Raw genomic sequence first — 22,321 nt, forward strand, 5'->3', positions numbered from 1 at the left:
ACTCCACAGCCAGAGGATTTCAGCCTTTCAGTAAAGCCTATTGATATGGAATGCATAGGAAATAACCCAATTTACCAGAGCTTACTCAACAATACCCTCTCCAGCAAGCCTCGGTTCACTACAACTGAAAGTAATGTTTCTTCTTTGACCTGTGGTAGGGTTCCTACCATTCATTTTTGGTCTTTAATATTTTTTTGTTTCTTAATATCTGAGGACAGACCCCTCTGTTAGAATATAAATTCACTGAGGGCAAGTATCATGCTATCATTTATTGCATTTTCCATGGTAGCTATGTATAGTAATTTTTGCAGGAGAGGGGTGCAATAAATTTGTGTTAAGATAATAAATTAAGAACATACTTTCAAACAGAAAATACTTGAAGAGTAGCTGTAGGATGCTTAGAATATTTTAGCCTTTTGTTTAGCATTCAGGCTACTCCTTAATTTGTACTATATGTGAAAATTTAGTGTGTTTTAAATGTGAAAGGGGTTTTAGATGCCATCTGTCTCTGCTTCCCCTTTTTACAAATAAGGAGAAACTGAGAGAGGTGAAGTGACCACTTTAGTGTCTTCTAGTTCATTAGTAACAAAGCAGGACCTAGAAATCAGGTTTCTGACTGCGGGTACTGGTTCTTTTTACTGAACTAGCTTTTCTTTTGGTTATATTATGTGCCTACCATATGCCAGATGCTGTGCTAGAGCTCAAAATATAGCAGAAAACAGGTAGAAACCATTCACTGCTCTTATAGGGCATAGAGTCTTATGGACAGGATAGATATCAAGTGCAGAGCTCCAAGAATGCTAACAGGAAAGGGGCCTAACCTAGACAAGGAAGTCAGAGCAGCCCTCACTGGGGAAATGACCTTAAGACTGAGATCTAAAGCACACATAGAAAGCGGTCAGGCAGCCAACAAGTCTTTGAACAGCTAGAGAAACTCAACCACCCATAAGAGTAAGCAGATGTAAATAATAGCAGTAATAATAATAATAATAATCCATATATCTTGAGTGCTTCCTGTGTGTCCAGCCCTGCTGTGTTTTATGATTTGGTCTCATTTAATCTCATTTCATTTTCACAATAATCATTAAAGGAAGCAACCATTATCACCATTTTATAGATAAGGAAGGAAACAGAATGAGGTAAAATGTGACATAGATAAATTTAGTTTATATAAAAAGCAAATAATTTTAATTTATACAAAGAAATGTGTTATCTCCCATTTTTCTGAAAATGTATGATGCTGTCATTTTGCTCTTCATTTTTGTCAGTCTTATTATAAACAAGAAAAAAGATAAATAACCAGAACAACCATGTAAGTATGATGACGGCAGTAACTGATAGCCTCAGGATCAGTGAGACAACTGGGAATAGTGGGGGCTGTGGAGAAACGAGAGAGCTACCTCCTCTGATTTCCAGCCAACCATTTGGGGAATGTAGGCCCAGTGTTGCCACATCTTCCAAGCTTTTAAGAGAAACAAAAACACTAGTTTTTGTTTGAAATTTCCCAATTTTTAAATTTGGCTCAAATTTAAAAAGTATTGTGTAGGTCAGATAAAATATGAATCTGGCCCACAGGAGGTCAACATGAGGGATCAGACTTAGGAGGGGAGTCTGGAGTGGATTCAGGGTCAAACTACAGAAAACCCTTGAGATAATGGATTAATCCAGTGACAGCAGAAACTTCTAGGGTCATTAAAGCTGAGACACAAAAGGTTATATGTGTGTTTTGAGACAATGACTATTCCTACAGGGCTCCAAAAACTTCTAAATGGCATGCTCAAGGCTGAGGAGACCCTGACATTGCCTCTATTACAGTATTTCTCTTAAAGACTGAATGTGTCTTTCCTAATATTCTAGCTTTTTGCTTGTATCTCAGCAAATCTTACCTTGACTATCTATCTTGTGCTTGGCATCTTGTCTGCATGCCCTTTCTTTATTCTCTGGAAAGACATCTTTTAGCTTCTTTCTCATCTCCACCAGGGCAGGAGTCTATGACTACAATAATGTAAACGCCTGTCCTTACAACAAGCAGAAACTGCAAGGTTGTGCACACTCTCCAGTGAACAGCTATCTAATCTCATTCCCTGGTCCCCAGAGATGAAGCTTCTGAGTCAAACCAAATAATGACCAGTGAAAGAAAAGTTTTGGAGAAAGGAAGAATGAGTGAACAGCCAGACTCCCTCACCTACTCCACAGGAGATGCAGTTAGAAGGTGCGTTTCCTTGGCATTCTTGGCAGGTGTAATGACATGGGTGGCACTGGTTCTTAAATTCAAATTTCCTTGAAGGACAGTTCAAAATGCAGCGGCCATCATCAAAAATCCTAAAGGGAAAGCAGACTTTTAGACTTTGTAAAGATGACTTTCTGGAATGCCGTCTTAGAACATGTGGTGTGCATGTTTCACTGCACAGACTTAATTTTGTTGCTCCAGAAACAACAGGGCTGCCTGGGACTGATCATCTCAGAACATATGGAATATTAGTCACATACCTATCCTTGGCCCAAGGTTCGGACTCAGCAGCAGGCATGCCAAAAACTGGCTGTGGATGCAATCCTGATTCTGGTTCCCAAAAGCTAACCGGTGCCCACAGGGATTGAACCCATATTGTAGGCCTCAGACAATATCAGATGGAAGTCTTTGAGCTTTCAAGACACTGAATGGGCCTCTGAATCCAGAGGCCTTGGAGAAAACATTCTTCCTTTAGTTATCAGCATGTCTACATTTTAGAAGGGAATTATCAACTGCAAGGGCTCTTGAAGGGTAGTATGTACACTATCCTGTAGCTTAGGTGTATCTATAAACTGGGCCTATGCATATGGCAAGTCGTCAATGAACTCTGATTTTGATTGTTATTTTTGCAAGTGTTTCCTGATGTAGAGAGTACAATCATCTCTATACTCTGATTGCATTTGCAAACACCTAGAAGGACACCACAGATGAGTTAGTATGTGGGCTTCTAAAACATTTGGTTTTATACATATACAATATATATCATAATGTCATTGTTAGTGTTTTCATAGTTTTGTTTCTTTTTTTCCTTGCAAAGTAATTCCAAGAGAAAATATGACTAAGTAAATCATATTCAAGAATTTTGCTCAAAAAAGTACAAGATGTGGGGGGCGGAGCCATCATGGTGGCGTGAGTAGGACAGTGGGAATCTCCTCCCAAAAACATATATATTTTTGAAGATACAACAAATACAACTAATCCTAAAAGAGAGACCAGAAGACACAGAACAACAGCGAAACTACATCCACATGTGCGAGAGCCCAGTGCCTGGTGAAAGGGGTAAGATACAACCCCTGGCCCAGCGGGACCTGAGCACGCCTCCCGCCAGCTCCCAGCAGGAGGAGAGGTGTCAGAGCGGGGAGGGAGAGGGAGCCCACGACTGCTAAACACCCAGCCCCAGCTACCCACACCAGAGAGCAGACACAGTGCATGCGTGGAGGGAAGGAAACTAGGGAAACAGGGCAGCAAGACCTCTGAGCGGGTTCCAAAGCTGAGGCCCCTGTGACAAAGAAAGTAAGTGCTTTTTGAAAGTCTTAAAGGGACAGGGATGTAACAGCTGGATGGAAACAACACAGGTCACAGCCCAGTGGCTGGAAATTACAGGGAAAACCGGGTGCACTAACCCCCTGGGCAACAGCTCTGAGAACCTCACGGAGGTAAACAGCCAAACAGCCCCCCCCCGTCCATTACCCCTCCAGGCGCTGTGAAAGCAGAGAAGCAGCCTAAGGCAGGCCACGCCCTCAGAAAGGGAGATCCCTCCATTCCCGGCCGGGCAAGACACAAAGACCCAGTTTACATGCAATTACCCAACACAAGCCACTAGGGGTCGCAGTTGTCCCAGTAGCAAGTGAAAAGTTTGGCCCTCCCAGCTGACAGTCAATAGCACCTGTCAACATGAAAAGGCAAAAAATATGATCCAGACAAGACTAACCCAGACAGCTTCGGCATCTGCTACATCTTCCCCTGAGAAGGAACCTGGGGAGATAGATTTAACCAGTCTTCCTGAAAAAGAATTCAAAACAAAAGTCATAACCATGCTTATGGACTTGCAGAGAAATATGCAAGAACTAAGGAAGGAGAATACAGAAATAAAACAAGCTCTGGAAAGACTTCAAAACAGAATGGATGAGATGCAAGAGACCATTAATGGACTAGAAAACAGAGAACAGGAATGCAGAGAAGCTGATGCAGAGAGAGATAAAAGGATCTCCAGGAATGAAAGAATTCTAAGAGAGCTGAGTGACCAATTGAAACGGAACAATTTCCGCATTATAGGGGTACCAGAAGAAGAAGAGAGAGAAAAAGGGATAGAAAGTGTCTTTGAAGAAATAATTGCTGAAAACTTCCCCAAACTAGGCGAAGAAATGGCCTCTCAGACCACAGAGGTACACAGAACTCCCATGACAAGGGATCCAAGGAGGGCAACACCAAGACACATAATAATTAAAATGGCAAAGATCAAAGACAAGGACAAAGTATTAAAGGCAGCCAGAGAGAAAAAAAAGGTTACCTAAAAAGGAAAACCCATCAGGCTATCATCAGACTTCTCAACAGAAACCCTACAGGCCAGAAGAGAATGGCATGATATACTTAATGCAATGAAACAGAAGGGACTCGAACCAAGACTACTATATCCAGCACGATTATCATTTAAATATGAAGGAGGAATTAAACAATTCCCAGACAAGCAAAAGTTGAGGGAATTTGTCTCCCACAAACCACCTCTACAGGGTATCTTAGAGGGACTGCTGTAGATGGGAGCACTCCTAGAAAGAGCACAGAACAAAACACCCAACATATGAAGAAGGGAGGAGGAGGAATAAGAAGGGAGAGAAATAAAGAATCATCGACCGTGTTTATAATAGCTCAACAAGCGAGTTAAGTTAGACAGTAAGATAGAAAAGAAGCTAACCCTGAACCTTTGGTAACCACAAACTTAAAGCCTGCAATGGCAATAAGTACATACCTTTCAATAATCACCCTAAATGTAAATGGACTGAATGCACCAATCAAAAGACACAGAGTAATAGAATGGATAAAAAAGCAAGATCCATCCATATGCTGCTTACAAGAGACTCACCTCAAACCCAAAGACATGCACAGACTTAAAGTCAAGGGATGGAAAAAGAGATTTCATGCAAACAACAGAGAGAAGAAAGCAGGTGTTGCAATTCTGGTATCAGAAAAAACAGACTTCAAAATAAAGAAAGTAACAAAAGATAAAGAAGGACATTACATAATGATAAAGGGCTCAGTCCAACAAGAGGATATAACCATTATAAACATATATGTACCCAATACAGGGGCACCAATATATGTGAAACAAATACTAACAGAATTAAAGGAGGAAATAGAATGCAATGCATTCATTCTAGGAGACTTCAACACACCACTCACTCCAAAGGACAGATCCACCAGACAGAAAATAAGTAACGACACAGAGGCACTGAACAACACACTAGAACAGATGGACCTAATAGACATCTATAGAACTCTACATCCAAAAGCAACAGGATACACATTCTTCTCAAGTGCACATGGAACATTCTCCAGAATAGACCACATACTAGGCCACAAAAAGAGCCTCAGTAAATTCCAAAAGATTGAAATCCTACCAACCAACTTTTCAGACCACAAAAGTATAAAAGTAGAAATAAACTGTACAAAGAAAGCAAAAAGGCTCACAAACACATGGAGGCTTAACAACACACTCCTAAATAATCAATGGATAAATGACCAAATCAAAATGGAGATCCAGCAATATATGGAAACAAACGACAACAACAACACAAAGCCCCAACTACTGTGGGATGCAGCTAAAGCAGTCTTAAGAGGAAAGTATATAGCAATCCAGGCATATTTAAAAAAGAAAGAACAATCCCAAATGAATGGTCTAATGTCACAATTATCGAAATTGGAAAAAGAAGAACAAATGAAGCCTAAGGTCAGCAGAAGGAGGGACATAATAAAGATCAGAGAAGAAATAAATAAAATTGAGAAGAATAAAACAATATAAAAAATCAATGAAACCAAGAGCTGGTTCTTCGAGAAAACAAACAAAATAGATAAGCCTCTAGCCAGACTTATTAAGAGGAAAAGAGAGTCAACACACATCAACAGAATCAGAAACGAGAAAGGAAAAATCACGACGGACCCCACAGAGATACAAAGAATTATTAGAGAATACTATGAAAACCTATATGCTAACAAGCTGGGAAACCTAGGAGAAATGGACAACTTCCTAGAAAAATACAACCTTCCAAGACTGACCCAGAAAGAAACAGAAAATCTAAACAGACCAATTACCAGCAACAAAATTGAAGCGGTAATCAAAAAACTACCAAAGAACAAAACCCCTGGGCCAGATGGATTTACCTCGGAATTTTATCAGACATACAGAGAAGACATAATACCCATTCTCCTTAAAGTTTTCCAAAAAATAGAAGAGGAGGGAATACTCCCAAACTCATTCTATGAAGCCAACATCACCCTAATACCAAAACTAGGCAAAGACCCCACCAAAAAAGAAAACTACAGACCAATATCCCTGACGAACGTAGATGCAAAAATACCCAACAAAATATTAGCAAACTGAATTAAAAAATACATCAAGAGGATCATACACCATGACCAAGTGGGATTCACCCCAGGGATGCAAGGATGGTACAACATTCAAAAGTCCATCGACATAATCCACCACATCAACAAAAAGAAAGACAAAAACCACATGATCATCTCCATAGATGCTGAAAAAGCATTTGACAAAATTCAACATCCATTCATGATAAAAACTCTCAGCAAAATGGGAATAGAGGGCAAGTACCTCAACATAATAAAGGCCATATATGATAAACTCACAGCCAACATTATATTGAACAGCGAGAAGCTGAAAGCTTTTCCTCTGAGATCGGGAACTAGACAGGGATGCCCACTCTCCCCACTGTTATTTAACATAGTACTGGAGGTCCTAGCCACGGCAATCAGACAAAACAAAAAAATACAAGGAATCCAGACAGGTAAAGAAGAAGTTAAACTGTCATTATTTGCAGATGACATGATACTGTACATAAAAAATCCTAAAGACTACACCCCAGAACTACTAGAACTGATATTGGAATACAGCAAAGTTGCAGGAAACAAAATTAACACACAGAAATCTGTGGCTTTCCTATACACTAACAATGAACCAACAGAAAGAGAAATCAGGAAGACAACTCCATTCACAATTGCATCAAAAAAAAAATACCTAGGAATAAACCTAACCAAGGAAGTGAAAGACTTATACTCTGAAAACTATAAGTCACTCTTAAGAGAAATTAAAGGGGACACTAACAAATGGAAACTCATCCCATGCTCGTGCCTAGGAAGAATTAATATCGTCAAAATGGCCATCCTGCCCAAAGCAATATACAGATTTGATGCAATCCCTATGAAACTACCAGCAACATTCTTTAATGAACTGGAAGAAATAATTCAAAAATTCATATGTAAACACCAAAGACCCCGAAGAGCCAAAGCAATCCTCAGAAAGAAGAATAAAGAAGGGGGGATCTCACTCCCCAACTTCAAGCTCTACTACAAAGCCACAGTAATCAAGACAATTTGGTAGTGGCACAGGAACAGAGCCACAGACCAATGGAACAGACTAGAGAATCCAGACATTAACCCAGACATATATGGTCAATTAATATTTGATAAAGGAGCCATGGACATACAATTGCGAAATGACAGTCTCTTCAACAGATGGAGCTGGCAAAACTGGACAGCTACATGTAGGAGAATGAAACTGGACCATTGTCTAACCCCATATACAAAAGTAAACTCAAAATGGATCAAAGACTTGAATGTAAGTCATGAAACCATTAAACTCTTGGAAGAAAACATAGACAAATACCTCTTAGACATAAACATGAGTGACCTCTTCTTGAACACATCTCCCCCGGCAAGGAAAACAACAGCAAAAATGAACAAGTGGGACTATATTATGCTGAAAAGCTTCTGTACAGCAAAAGACACCATCAATAGAACAAAAAGGAACCCTACAGTATGGGAGAATATATTTGAAAATGACAGATCCGATAAAGGCTTGATGTCCAGAATATATAAAGAGCTCACACGCCTCAACAAACAAAAAACAAATAACCCAATTAAAAAATGGGCAGAGGAACTGAACAGAAAGTTCTCCAAAAAAGAAATACAGATGGCCAACAGACACATGAAAAGATGCTCCACATCGCTAATTATCTGAGAAATGCAAATTAAAACTACAATGAGGTATCACCTCACACCAGTAAGGACGGCTGCCATCCAAAAGACAAACAACAACAAATGTTGGCGAGGCTGTTGAGAAAGGGGAACCCTCCTACACTGCTGGTGGGAATGTAAATTAGTTCAACCATTGTGGAAAGCATTATGGAGATTCATCAAAATGCTCAAAACAGACTTACCATTTGACCAAGGAATTCCACTCCTAGGAATTTACTCTAATAATGCAGCAATCAAGTTTGAGAAAGACAGATGTACCCCTATGTTTATCGCAGCACTATTTACAATAGCCAATAATTGGAAGCAACCTAAATGTCCATTGATAGATGAATGGATAAAGAAGATGTGGTACATATACACAATGGAATACTACTCAGCCATAAGAAGAGGGCAAATCCTACCATTTGCAGCAACATGGATGGAGCTAGAGGGTATTATGCTCAGTGAAATAACCGAAGCGGAGAAAGAGAAATACCAAATGATTTCACTCATCTGTGGAATATAAGAACAAAGGAAAAACTGAAGGAACAAAACAGCAGCGGAATCACAGAACCCAAGAATGGACTAACAGGTACCAAAGGGAAAGGGACTGGGGAGGATGGGTGGGTAGGGAGGGATAAGGGGGGGAAGGAGAAGGGGGTATTAAGATTAGCATGCATGGGGGGGTGGGAGAAAGCGGGGGCTGTACATCACAGAGAAGACAAGTAGTGATTCTACAACATTTTGCTATGCTGATGGACAGTGACTGTAAAGGGGTTTATAGGGGGGACCTGGTATAGGGGAGAGCCTAGTGAACATAATACTCGACATGTAAGTGTGGATTAATGATAAAAAAAAAAAAAAGAAAGAAACTAAAGGGGGATTACTTCCTGGTAGGATAAAACTAACTGTAAATCAACAATTAATGCATGCTTTAAATATCCTTAATTTTGACCACTTAAAGGGTGTCAGATGATCGGCTATGGAGGTACATTTTTCTGATAATATTACTTTCTCTTAAAAAAAAAAAAAGCAGTTCCTGTGTGGTGACCTCCAATGAGTTCTACACAATGGTATAAAGGGAATATAAAAGTGTAGGCAAAGGGTCTGTTTGTGTTTATACAGAGGATCAAAGCCTAATTTGGCTACCCAGAAAATGAACTAAGATACGATATGAAGAAGAACTTCCAACATCAGCACTCTCTGGAAGAGTCATGCCAGAAGATGATCATCAAAAAACCTCAACAAAGATCCAGGCACTGCTACAGGTGTAGATGCACTCATCCCACCGGTTCCTGGACTTGCCATGGGAATGAAGGAGATATCTAAGCTGGCCTGTGCATACAGTAAAACAACAAATTTGACTGGATCTATACTGTTGGAACTCAACCAAGAATTAGGAGAAGTGCAAATTGTAGCGCTCCAAAATCTTACAACTACAGACTATCTACTGTTAAAAGAACATATGGGATGTGAACAGTCCCCAGGAATGGGTTGTTTTAATTTGTCTGATTTCTCTCAGACTGTTCAAGTTCAGTTGGACAATATCCACCATATCATAGATAAGTTTTCACAAATGCCTAAGGTGCCTAACTGGTTTTCTTGGTTTCACTGGAGATGGCTGGTAATTATAGGTCTGCTTTGGTTACGTAACTGTACTCATATTATGTTAATGTGGGTGTGCAATTTAATTAGTAGTTTAAAACCTATACATGCTGAAGTTACTCTACAAGAAGATATGTCAAAGAAATAATCAATCTTCCCATGTTTTCTTCCGCCTGCTACTTCTATAGCTTTTCTTCTTCCTTCCTAATTACAACTCTTAAATAGAATTCGTGCCTCATATCGAATTTACTGAGTATCATAATTCCTCCAAGTGGTAAAGATACCTCAAGACAAATGCTGGGCATAGAAGCCACAGGGCATAAATATGCAAAGAAGTAAAAAGCTAACCTTTTCAAACAATAAGGCTTCTCTCTCACTTACCAACTTTACATTTCCCTGTATGGCCCTGGAAGATGACTGGTTAGCCAGAGATGGGTAAGATTCCTCAAGGGAGGAACAACCTAAGACAGGCACAGTCGCAGGGGGGCCATCAGGAGAGAAATTGGGGACCAACAGAGGTGAGGCTTAGAACCTCACCCCCCTGTTCTGAGAGATATCTTCTGCATACGTGGATGTTTTATTGCCCTTGTCTAGCTTGGATTAACACATGGTCTACAGGCACACACCTGATCATCTACATTTGCTCTCTTACAACACTAAACTATGTTTTCTACCTTTATCTTGCATGTACCTACCACTTCAGCATTTTATTAAAAATAATGATAATAAAGAGAGAAATGTGGTATCCACATATAAATCAAGTATAAAAATCAAACGAATATTCATATTTGAACTGATTGTTTATAGTTCATAATGCATGATCAAAACCGAAAGTTTCTGTGATGACTGCCCTTGTACTGTTCACCATGTAACTTATTCACTATGTATGAATTTGTTCTCCATGTAAGAACTTGTTCGTTATGCTTCAGAAGATTGGAGCCTGACAAAAATTAGCCTTGGGGTGGATTAATGATTATGCATTGAGCATTGACTCCCCTATACAGAATTTTATTGTTGTTAACAACCATTTGATCAATAAATATGAGAGATGCCCTCTCAAAAAAAAAAAAAGTACAGACTTCCAATTGTAAAATAAATAAGTAACCAGGATGTAATGTATAGCATAAGGAATATAGTAAAAATACTGTAACAACTTTGTATGGTGATAGCTGGTAGCTAGAATTATCATGTATATAAATGTTGAATCACTGTGTTGTATACCTGAAACTAATGTAATACTGTGTGTCAACTACCCTTCAATAAAAAATAATTATCTAAAAAAAAAAAAAGTACAAGATGTTTACCATGTGTAAGAGTCAGATAGGTAATGAACTGATGATGCAAGCTTGATGGCTCCACTCCAGAAGCTTCTAATTCAGTAGGACTTGAGAGGAGGGAGCTGAGAATTTGTATTTTTGACAAGTTCCTGAGTATTGCTTGTGCTGCTGGTTTAAAGAACACACTGGTAACTTCTGTTCTGCCTCCTGTTCCCTTGTGGTCTGGATAACTGTGAAATGTGCTAAATGTTTCCCAAGTAACACAGGTGGTGCCAAATTTGGTCTCTTAGAGCTTCCTTAGAGTTATTGTATCAGCTGTGAGGTTAACTGAGCATGTAGCACACACATGTCTCTAAGGGATCATGTTGGCATCCAGACCTGAGAGAGCTGAGTGCCTGCAAACAAAGGCCCTTCCTTCTTTTTCTTCTACCTCTTCCCATTCAGGCTGAATGGACATCACATAGAAGAGGGTCAGCTGTTGGCCTGGCGCACGTTGTTTCTGGGGTGCATGGTTTGTCTAAATCACACTATTTCCATAGCTAGAGCCTGCCCTAAACTGGGGACAGGCCATTTCAGTCCCAGGTTTGGAGGAAATTGTAGTGGGCAAGACATTCAGAATAGCGTGTTGCTTGCAGTCCTGTGCCCCACCCTGAAAGTCTGTGTCATTTGCATGTGTTTGGAAACAGAGTGAGATTAAAGCCAACAGCATAAGGCAGAACACCTCATTCTTGGATTCTCAGCCCCCGGGTTCTGGCCACCATCCCATCACTGGGGTGAATGTCCTTTGACCCGCTCCAGAGCGTGGAGATCCTGCCCCAAACAGACACATTCACACATCTGGTTGTCCACATCAGAACAGATCCCCTGCACCATGGCATATAATGAAAAGTCTCCTCCCAGCCCAGGCTTTTAGCTGATGGCACTAATGCCAACCAGGAATATTCTGGCCCCAACCTGGCTCTGATTTATGAGCTAGAAGAATTGTAAGGAATAATTTGGATATGGCTAGTTAAAAAAATAAAAACAAAGCAAAAACCTCCCTTTAATAAAAACTGCGTAAGAGCTTTCTTAGGCTTTTAAATGAGGAAGCTCCTTGCTGTTCTGCTGTACAAGGAGAATAGGGCATGTTTATTTGTGAGGTTCACTCTTGTGCTAAATTCAGTTAACAAAAAGTATGTCATCATTTTGTCCTTTATAGAAAGAGATGGCAGATTGGTTCAGGAGGGATTATTTCTCTTGAGAGAGGTGACCTCATACTCTAAATGGTGGGAGCCATTTAAAGCCATCCAGAAACGGGACTAGGGAGTGAGGGATGAAGCTGGTGGTGTAATACGTCCATGTTTATGTAGGGAAGTGGCTGCCTTCCTTACATGAGAGCTTGATTTTAAGAAGGTACCAAGCACATAATTGTGATTTAAACCACTGCCCTCCACCCTTGCCCTAAGGAAAACACAGGTGACATATCCAGTTTTTGTAAGAACATGATTCTAAAGATTGAAGGCTAGGGAAAACAGTCTTGCTTAGGTGAAGGCACTGAATTACATCATCTCTTGTCCCCCTTTCCCTTCAAGAAAAATAGCTAAGGACCTGGAAGAAAAGTGCCCTTGCAAGTGGCACAGATTTCCACCTACACCAACAAATCTCTGCTGGAGGAACCTTGCTCTGGGCTCCATGGGGCTGATGAAAATTTCCTCTAAAGCCAGCTCAACCCATACCTGGGACCACCAGTCATCTGATGTGTGGATTTCTGAGACATTCAGGCAAGCTGATCTCTACAGGGTAAGCATTTCTCTGCCCAAGTCATGGATGCTCTTGGCCTTTCCTGAAGCAGTGAACCATTCTGGGTCCAGCAGGGCTCATGGAAAGGAAGAAGGCCACAAAACCAAATGCTGAAGAGCTGGGCAGAGGTGATGTTCTCTGGCACTAAACATTGGCACTAAAATTTCCAGAAACCCTGTGTGTGTGTGTGTGTGTGTGTGTGTGAGAGAGAGAGAGAGAGAGAGAGAGAGAGAGAGAGAAGGAGATGGGGAGGGAGAGGGGGAGGGGGAGAGAGAGATATGAGCCAGAATAGAAGAGATGGCAAACAGGGTTAGGTGGCCCCCTGTGCTGGCTGTTGGTCTGGCTTAACTCTGGCCATCACGAGTGCACTTAATGTGGTTTCTTGGTACTTTAATGAAAGGAGATTTGCCAAAAAGTCTTTTTTCCCTTAATTCATTGAAACAGATCAAATAAAACATTTGAATGTGGGTCAGAACAGAGATAACTTTGACATGCTTTTAATTAGTTCATTGATTCTGTAACTTCTTCAGGCCTGAGTTGGGAAATGAGCTTGGGCAATGAGGACTATGGCATTATAGAGCTCCACACGTTAAATAGTAGTGGCAAACGGGGCATGGGAACTTGCTTCTTCTGCATTTTCAGTGGTCTTAAAAGAGCTAAACCCAAGGGTTTATGTAATTGTAAGAGGAAAACCAGAAATTGAAGAGAGCGCTTTAAAATTTTTTATTTCTTGCAAAACAACTTCAGGGTTAAATTATTATTTAAAAAAATTTTATGATGGAAAAATTTAAACATATATAAAATAAACATATAAACCAGATATAACAGTACCCCCTCCCACAATGTATTCATTGCTCAGCTTCAGGAATTATCAACACATGACCAATCTTATTTCATCTATATGCTTGCTGATTTACTTCCTTCCCATGTCATTGTGAAGCAAACCTGTAAGTTAAATGTAAACATACGTCTCCCAGATACAAACTCCTTTAGGGATGATCTTTATTCTACCAGGACTAGGAATATCCAAAAGCTTCAGAATAGAAAGAGACTCGGAAAGACAAGTTCTGTTTGATTCCGTTACCCCTTACCCCCGGCCCATATCCATTTTGCAACATTCTCTGTCCTGCTGTGACCTGGAGGTGTGCCCACTCAGGACTGCATCCGTAAGCTCACTTTCCTCACTTGTAAGTGGGGTTTCCCATAGGCCTCTGGTTAGTTTCAGATAAGGGGAAATAGCAGCAGGAAATCTGAGGGTGGAAGGAGAGAGAGAATGGGGTCTTTGTTCCTCCCAGAGCCACACCTCTCCTTCCTCCTTCCATGGCACAGGAGTGGCTGTGTCCCCTGCAGACCTAGCTTCTATCAGGCATCCCCTCGCACATAGCTGCGGCCTTTGCTTCTGGCCTAAGGTGTTAAAGCTGCCCCATTATTGCTTGTCCCTGAGTTCTGCGCCATCCCTGGACTTTGACTTCCTGAGTCATCTATAAGAATTTATGGACTTCGTATCGAACTCAAAGCTGGAAATAAAGTGGCCTCAAACAAAGGCCTCAAGGCTGCCCTGAATGAACCCAATTCCACTCAAGGAAATACTTTGGCAAATAACTTAAAGGAAATACTTTGGCAAATATCTAAGGAAAATACTCTGCTGACCTTTCAAGAACAAATAAAAGTCAACATCATCATCTTTCAAAATAGTTTCTTTCTAGTCATATTTTCACCACGTTCTAGGAAAATGCTGATAAGAAAAGAAGTCTGGTAGTTCACTGCCATGACGCCACGCCCTTTTTGGACACATTTGCAAGTAACTGATATCAAGGAAGAGGGATGAGGAGAGAAATACAGCATTCAGGGGGATGCAAAGAAAACTGTTCCTGGGGAACAAGATTTCCTTAGGAGGACGTCCTGGGTCAAGATACATACACATGCTTTCTTCCTTGAAATGCTAAAGCATGGGCTGCTTAAACAAGTTAAACTACTCAAATGGCTGTAGCCAGACCATGGAGGGTTTCTATGTCATGGGAAAGAGTATGGTTCTTTCCACTGACAGCCCCAGGGCTGCCTTCAAGGTGGTATGTACCTCCTCTCTCTGTCCTGCAGCCCAGAGCTCCCAACCCCGGGAGATACTGAAGGGTCACTCACCTTGTGACAGGGCAGCCCGTGCAGTCTTCCTGGGTTGGCCCCCGGCACTTGGCACATGAGGCTTCACAGGTCTGGCAGCGGCCATGCTCGTCAGTGTATTCTCCTGGGGAACAAAATCTAGCTGTTTACCTCACTTCTACATGGCAGTGCTGCCTGAGCTGTCAGTTGAGAGCAGCCAGATCTCTCTGTGGCTGCCTAAATGCAATAGAGACAAAACAGAAAGAGACCTTGAATGGCTTCAGTTGACAGTCTTTAAATCCTGACTTTATAACAACTGCCCCTCTCCCAAGGGCCTCTGGAGTTGGAACCTCAAAAACTTAGGAGACAATGACATAATTTTGGATCTAGTCAACATGTGTTATGGAGCTTATACAGAGAGGCCATGGGGGGCTTCCCACATGACCCCTTTACTGAGCTCCTACTGACTTTTCTGTTAAAGTTTTCTGGCCAACAGAATCCTCAGTAATAGCCTTGGTTCAATAAGCAGGACCCACCCAAATCTTGTCCCACTGCTCAGTGTGGGAACTTTGGTTCTTAGTCAAGAACGGAAGTTGAAACTTGGCTAACGTTTAATAGGTGTGAGCTGCATCTCACCCTGAAAGTGTACCAATGTAGAGATGGTCAGAGAAATATTCATTTAATTAGGAAGTCTGTCTTTCCCAAAGAAAAACATGAGTGATCTTTCCACGGAAGAAAGCCCAGCCTCACAGACTTATTGCAAACATACAAGAACTCCCAGAACTGAAGTGGTAAAGAGAGGCCGGCCTCACTGAAGGTAATGATCCCAGGTTCTCTCTACTCATTGAATCCAAACCTGTACTCACACTACACTCATCTTCTCTTCCCATTGTTTTATAAGATAGAGACAAGTTTCTTTAGTCTTATCCAGACAGCCACTTTTTATGGTTTAGAAAGTGATCACACTCAGAAAATAGTTTCAGATTTCAGAGGAGTCACAGCCCTTGCTTGCCCCCTCCTGCACCCTCCAATATTCACAGCTCTGTGAGCATGTCTGAGCATCGTCAATCTAAGATCCAGACAGGGTGGTGAGGTAGCAGTTACTCTCCCATGGTTTGACCAAGTGGTCTTACTGAAACTGTCAGAATCACTGCCTGATTTATTATAGTTGCATTTAAAAAAAGCCCTGGGAACATTTCTCACCCTTGATGGGTGAGAAATGAAGGGAATTCCACCCCTCTGCCTTTCCCCATAGCTTTCCTGAAGTAGTAGATTTGGGTAGGAAAATTTTATATACATAAATCTTCCACTTGCTAGCACTAAGCCACGAAAATGAAAAGGAAAAGGAAGCTTGAGTTTGTTCTTAAAGAGCAGAAGAAGGCTTTCATGCAGACTTAGTCCCTTGGTTTTGGTAACTAATGGGGAGAAGTACATATTTGGAGTAATGCAAGCATCTTCTCTGGCACACCCTGCATACCCTGGCCTCTGCTCTTCTGTGTCTCCAATTGTTGCCAAGGTCCAGTTCAGTGTGGACCAGGGATCTGATACATAACTTTTAGAATGGGAATCTAAAAGCTCAGGAGTGACTCCCAGGAGCCATAGGCCCAGAAGCGTGAGTCACCAGGGGGTAAGAATGCACATGTGCAAATTGTTACTGCACAAGGGGCCTGCCCAAGCGGCCAGCTGAAGGCGGGAATCCAACCCATAGGAGCCATACACTCACCAAGACACACGCTCCGGTGTTGGCTGCCTCTGCAGGCGGAGCCTTTTACTAATTCACAGAAAGATGTTAGTTTAGAGTGGACTAGTTGCATTCTTGGTAATCAGCAGTCCCAAGGCAGAACTGGGACTCCTGTCTAGCAGGAGTGGGGATTTTAAGTTGGGATTGTCTCACTCAGTATAGGCATCGTATTTATGCACCTTCTTTTTATTTATTCAACTCCACTGTTCTACCTCTTAATTATTGCCCTTGCTGTAATCTCTTCCACTTTTGTTGTACAAGGCACAATCAATTGAGCAGTGTGATTTTTAGTCCAGGCACCAGCAAGATAAAGAGCAGAGGATGGTAGATCTTGCCTACATTGCCAATGCTAATAATTTGTATTTACAGAGATGGATGACTGCTCTGTATTTTCCAAAAGATATGTGCTGACTGGAACAAGAATGGGAGATGGTCACAGAGGCTTCTTGACCCAAAGAAAGTATATTCTAGAGAAATGTAAGATCATACCTTATTCATTTGTTCATTCCATGGATAATTTTTGAACATTTATGTGCGAGGTACTAGGTGAGATTTAGAGACACACAAATAAAAAGGCCATGATTGGGGTTCTCAAAGATTCTTGAGAAGAATGATTTGTAAAGGCATAGTTATAATCCAAATGCTGGCCAGGAGCCTCGAGTCCCTTGGAGGGTATGGATTAAAGTCTAAAACAGAAGTACAAGGGCACACGCTGGACTTTGCTAGACTTAGAGGTAAAGATGGTTATTTTGCCTTGGCATCCGTGCCTATAAGAATTGACACAGTGATTTGGTTCTCTTAATTCCTAATCATCCACCTTAGTCTGTGGTGTATTAGATCGAATGTTAGGGTAGGATTTTAAATAAAATACACTTGCTGTGCTAAATCAAATACTACTTAGATGGTCGGTTTTAAGAGTTATACCATATCTACACCCAAAGCCTTCTTTGTAATTAATTACAGATGACACATGGCTAGGTCAAGCAAGGCTTACTCAGATATTGCAGTGAATGCTTTAAATTATCTCTATTTATTGTTTGCCTTCTCATTGACTTCCATAAGCCAGCAGGTGGCACTGATACCTTGGCCTCATACTAACTTAATCTGCGCAACTGCAATGGCCTCTGTTGGCGCTCACGAAGTGCCACCTTATTACAATCATCACTTAAAATTGCCTCATCTCTGAGATTTCAAATACCCACTCCAAATGCAACTGTCTTATGCCCCACTTTATTGTCCATTCACTCATCTTCCTAGTTCTTCTCGCCTTTCTTACTAGGGTTAGGCCAAACCTTCCCAAGACCCAGTTCCACCCATTCTTTCTCAGAAGGGGACCTCACCACCTAATTTGCTGACTAGTTACTGAGTTTCCCCACCATCTTCTCTCTCAATGTCAAATTCCTTTCTGTCTTCTCTGGACTGTTCCCTTGTCTGCTGTCTCTAAAGAAGGTGTATCTCCCCTGGCATTGCCAACTCTTCATCTAATGGTTTGACCGTGCCTCAGGGTATTTCCCCAGCAGTCTTTCTGTCTTCAGTCTTTTCTTCATATCATCCTCTGATCTACTGAAGTTCTCCCCAACACAAAAGCACTAGAGGCACTTTTCTTCCTCAGTAAGTGACCCTTACAACACGTTTTTCCCTCCTGCCATTTGGAAACAAAATGGAGAAAACCTCATAATCTTGCAGCTTATGTAAGCGAGTCAGCGTAGGACAGCTAAACTCTGCACCTCGCAAGTCTGCACGCCTCTTAACTTTAGAGCGAGTTCTGGCTTTGGAACACGTGAGAACACAGGGACCTGCCCCGATTTTCATATTTATGTAGATGTCCAATGAGTTACATAAACAACTGTCCCCAGCCCTTACAGGCATAAGTTTTCCACTGCACATTTGAAACCGAAGAAGCCAGATTCCAAGGACATAGTGAAGTTGCTTTTTTTTGGGTTGTTGTAGCAGCAAATTCTTGTCATCTGTCTCCATTGCACAATGAAGCTGAATGTTTATGACAGGCGTGATATACAAAATTCTTAGGAAAAAAATCATTTTTAGCACAGGCTTAAGGGGCCAGCATTTTGTTCCCTACCTCATCCTACAAGCTCTTCCTTCTGGTGTCTTGATCTAATATTAAGTCTCCTATGATCAAAAATTTTCATTCGCCTTTTAGTTTCTTCCTCATCTCATCCTATAAGAGCTCAGAGGACATTGAAGGAGTGATATCTGATGGGGAGGAATGATACTCAAAAGTTGAAGACATAGCTTAAAAATTAATACTTATAAATTAAAAAATTTACAAGTAAGTGACTTGCTCTGCTTGGTCCACGTCTTGATAACATTGCGGATGTGTTTGTGTCAACAAGTCTATGTTATAAATAAACTTTTATGAAACCATCCAGAGTAGGTAAACAATTGATTACATCATCCACAGCTACTAAACATGCTTGAGATTCACATAATAATATTTTTTAGGCTTACATGGCCAGAAAAAGCTTCTTTCTCTTGCACAAGTGCTATACTTTCTTTTGTACCTCATAATATCTCCTTATTGATTACAGCCAAATTTGTGGTAGAGTGTAAGCAAACAAATATAAACTAAATTAATAAACACATAAGTAGATAGATTATAATGTGAGTGTAAAACAACCTTTTAGCAAGAGAAGATGGGAGGAACATTTGATGAGAAATCAGCCATTTAGTTTTTTGATCTGATTTTTTCAGTGAGCAACCTTGGCATATTGACTTACCTCTAGGGCTCTATTTATGTGCTTTATCACTCAGATGCCAGGAATCATAGAGTGTGTCTTTCCTGAATGACTTTACAACCACAAGTGCTAATCAGATAATACTATCTCTTTGCAGGGATGCCAAAACCTAGTTTAAAACTTAAGATACCAGTGTGTGAAGACAGTTTTCACGAAGAGAAATCCATACATTTATTATGTTGCACCAGCTACAGTAAATGGTCAGTAACACTTCCAACTAGTTACATACTAATGAAATAATTAAGTTATTAAATCCTTGTTCAGCATGAAGTTTTATAGCAAGGCTCAGAATATGAGGCTATCAACTGAGATTGCAACATCTCTAAAGTACACATTTATGCGGCCCTAAAAAGGGAGGACATTCTGACATGTTACAGCATGGATGAACCTGGAAGACGTTATGCTAAGTGACAACAAACCAGCCACAAAAGGACAAATATTGTGTTATTCCCTTTATAGAGGTACCTAGAGTAGTCAGATTCAGAGGAACAGAAAGTAGAATTGAGTTTGCCAGGGACTGGGGGAAAGAGGAAATGGGGAAATGTTGCTTAGTAGGTATAGTTTCAACTGGGGAATATGAAAATACTCAGGAGATGGATAGCCGTGATGGTTCCATTACTGTATGAATGTAATTAATGCCATAGAACTGTACACTAATAGTGGTTAAAATGGTAAATTTAATGATTTACATATTTCAGTACACAGACAAAGAAGCCTATGCAATGAGTTTGTTCTTTAGCAAGCCAATACTGAATTGTAACCAAAAATTCAGGATTGTCTGCCCTGTAGGGATGGGTCCAAAGAGCACCTACTATCTTGGGGAGTCAGTTCGTTTGAACTGAGGTTTGGGAGACCTCCTGTGATAGTGGAGATAAATGGTTAAATGCACAAAGCTTGTGATAATGCAGACACTGACAGATGGACCACTGTGCTTTTCCTTCGTGTCAGGTTCTCAAAGGCAGAGTGAACATTAAGCAGCTAGAAGGAGAGCTCTGCTTCCACAGCCTGGAGGGGTCTGGGGGCCACTGCTTCTCTTTCTCATCCTCTCAACAACGCCTTCCCCTTTTCTTCCTCTACAGACTTTTCTGACTGATGAGACTTGTCATTCCTGGTACCCTTGCCTTTCCGTTCTCAGGCCCTGGTGTTCGGCTGTGTGGTTTGTGCAGATGCTCTGAAATGCTCCTCTGGCATGCCTATGAGTTGGCACTCCTGCAGAAAGGATGGATTGTAAACTGTGGGTCCAACACACTTGCAGATGTTTCGTTTCCTTCAACCTGGACGTTGTCCGAAGAGCAAGGAATTAAGAGTTGACCCTTTTGGTTTCCACCATTGTTTGAGACAACAGTCAAGCTGCTACAAAAATGTGAAGTCTTGGCCAACACCCCTGCACACAGTGGTGATATAGCTATCATACAAGCTCCCATTCACTGACACTCACTGTCCTACAAGTGCTGTTCTACGTGATGCTTAACCCAGACAACAGTCCCTTTTATAAATGAGGAACAGAGGCTCAGACAGAAGAAAGGTCTTGCATAAATTCTTTCAACTAGGTAAGTGACAGAGTTGGGCTGTGACCCAGGTGTTCCTGAACCTGAGTCCATGCTCTTTCTGCAGTGTTTCCCTTGTATGGATTCAGGTCCCCTTGTGTGTTCCAAGTAGCTCTGCTATTTATAAAAAGAAAGAACTGAGCACATACATACCTCATCTCAACCACTTGGTGAGGTAAGGATATCAAAAAGGAATTCACTGTGAAAACAAATGAACTTTGAGCAGGCATACTGCACAAAGCCAATTTACTCAATGATTGAATGTACCCTCCAAATTCATCTTCTGATAAAATGGCCACTATTTATTAAAAGACAATACTGTTTATCAAATCAAGATTTTACAAGCAGTTTGTTCTGTCAACTAGGTTAGAAGCTCCTAAAAGGAACCCCATAACTGTTTCTTTGAGTGAGTAAAATAATTGGTTGGAGCTTTGCACAGGGGTTTCCTATACTGCTTGACTGCTGTCCAAAACCAAAATCAACTGGCTCCTCAGACATTGCTTGTAACCAGAATTACAATAACCTCCCTCTGGTCCCCCAATTTATATGAAAATCTAGCATAGATGGGTTGGTTCCTGTGTATCTTTTCCTCAAGTAAGAGAGTCTTGCCTTGCCTCTATGTTAGTGAAAGATCTCACTAAGTCCTAGCTTATGGTGCTGGAATTAAAAAGGCACCGAACAGCTGGTTGCAATACCAAATACAAGCGGGGACAAAAGGATGAGTGATTTTTATCTGCAATTAAACAAAATTTATAAACCTATCATTGAATCTGTGGATGAGGGAAATCAGGAACACTCCTGTAAGCAGAGTATGGTGGATGGAAATCCACTGACCCATCTGAGGTGTGTAAAATGGCTTGACAATCTCTTTATTTGGTGGACTGTCTTTGCTATTCCGTAAGTGAGCCTAGAATTTCTACAGGTTCTCTAGTGCATACAGTCCTCCTATCCCTCAGGGATAAGATTTTATGGAGGGACTTTGGGCTTTCACCCCCAATGTGCTCACCATTTGTGGCTGCAGAGGGATGACTGATCACGGGGGGAATTGTACTGAATCTGGTATCTTCATCTAGAGGGAATGTGGAGTTCTATACACAGTGACAGAAGTAAGTGATCATGATTCAAGAGAACACCTCATTTACCTTTTGGAAAACATCACCGATCCACCGAGGCAGTTGGCACTTGGGGGATACTCACTGAGAAAATGTTAACTTGAAAGGACAGGTTGTTGACCAGAGCTTCCGGGTAAACCCATGAGTAAGCGC

The 22,321-nt window shown here is 41.1% G+C and overlaps 1 protein-coding gene across 5 annotated transcripts in view; it reads right to left on the reverse strand.

Annotated features, from left to right (window-relative positions):
* PCSK5 (proprotein convertase subtilisin/kexin type 5) overlaps positions 1–22,321 on the reverse strand; it is a 452,855-nt gene that overhangs the window by 102,537 nt on the left and 327,997 nt on the right. For all 5 annotated transcript variants that reach the window (XM_057498570.1, XM_036893448.2, XM_036893449.2 and 2 more), the window contains exons 21-22: positions 15,055–15,157; positions 2,186–2,322 (exon numbers count right to left, since the gene is read on the reverse strand). In XM_057498570.1, the coding sequence (XP_057354553.1) occupies positions 2,186–2,322; positions 15,055–15,157 (240 nt within the window). The remainder of the gene's footprint in view (positions 1–2,185; positions 2,323–15,054; positions 15,158–22,321) is intronic.

The sequence above is a fragment of the Manis pentadactyla genome, chromosome 3 (assembly GCF_030020395.1).
Source record: "Manis pentadactyla isolate mManPen7 chromosome 3, mManPen7.hap1, whole genome shotgun sequence".
NCBI classification, from domain to species: Eukaryota; Metazoa; Chordata; class Mammalia; order Pholidota; family Manidae; genus Manis; species Manis pentadactyla.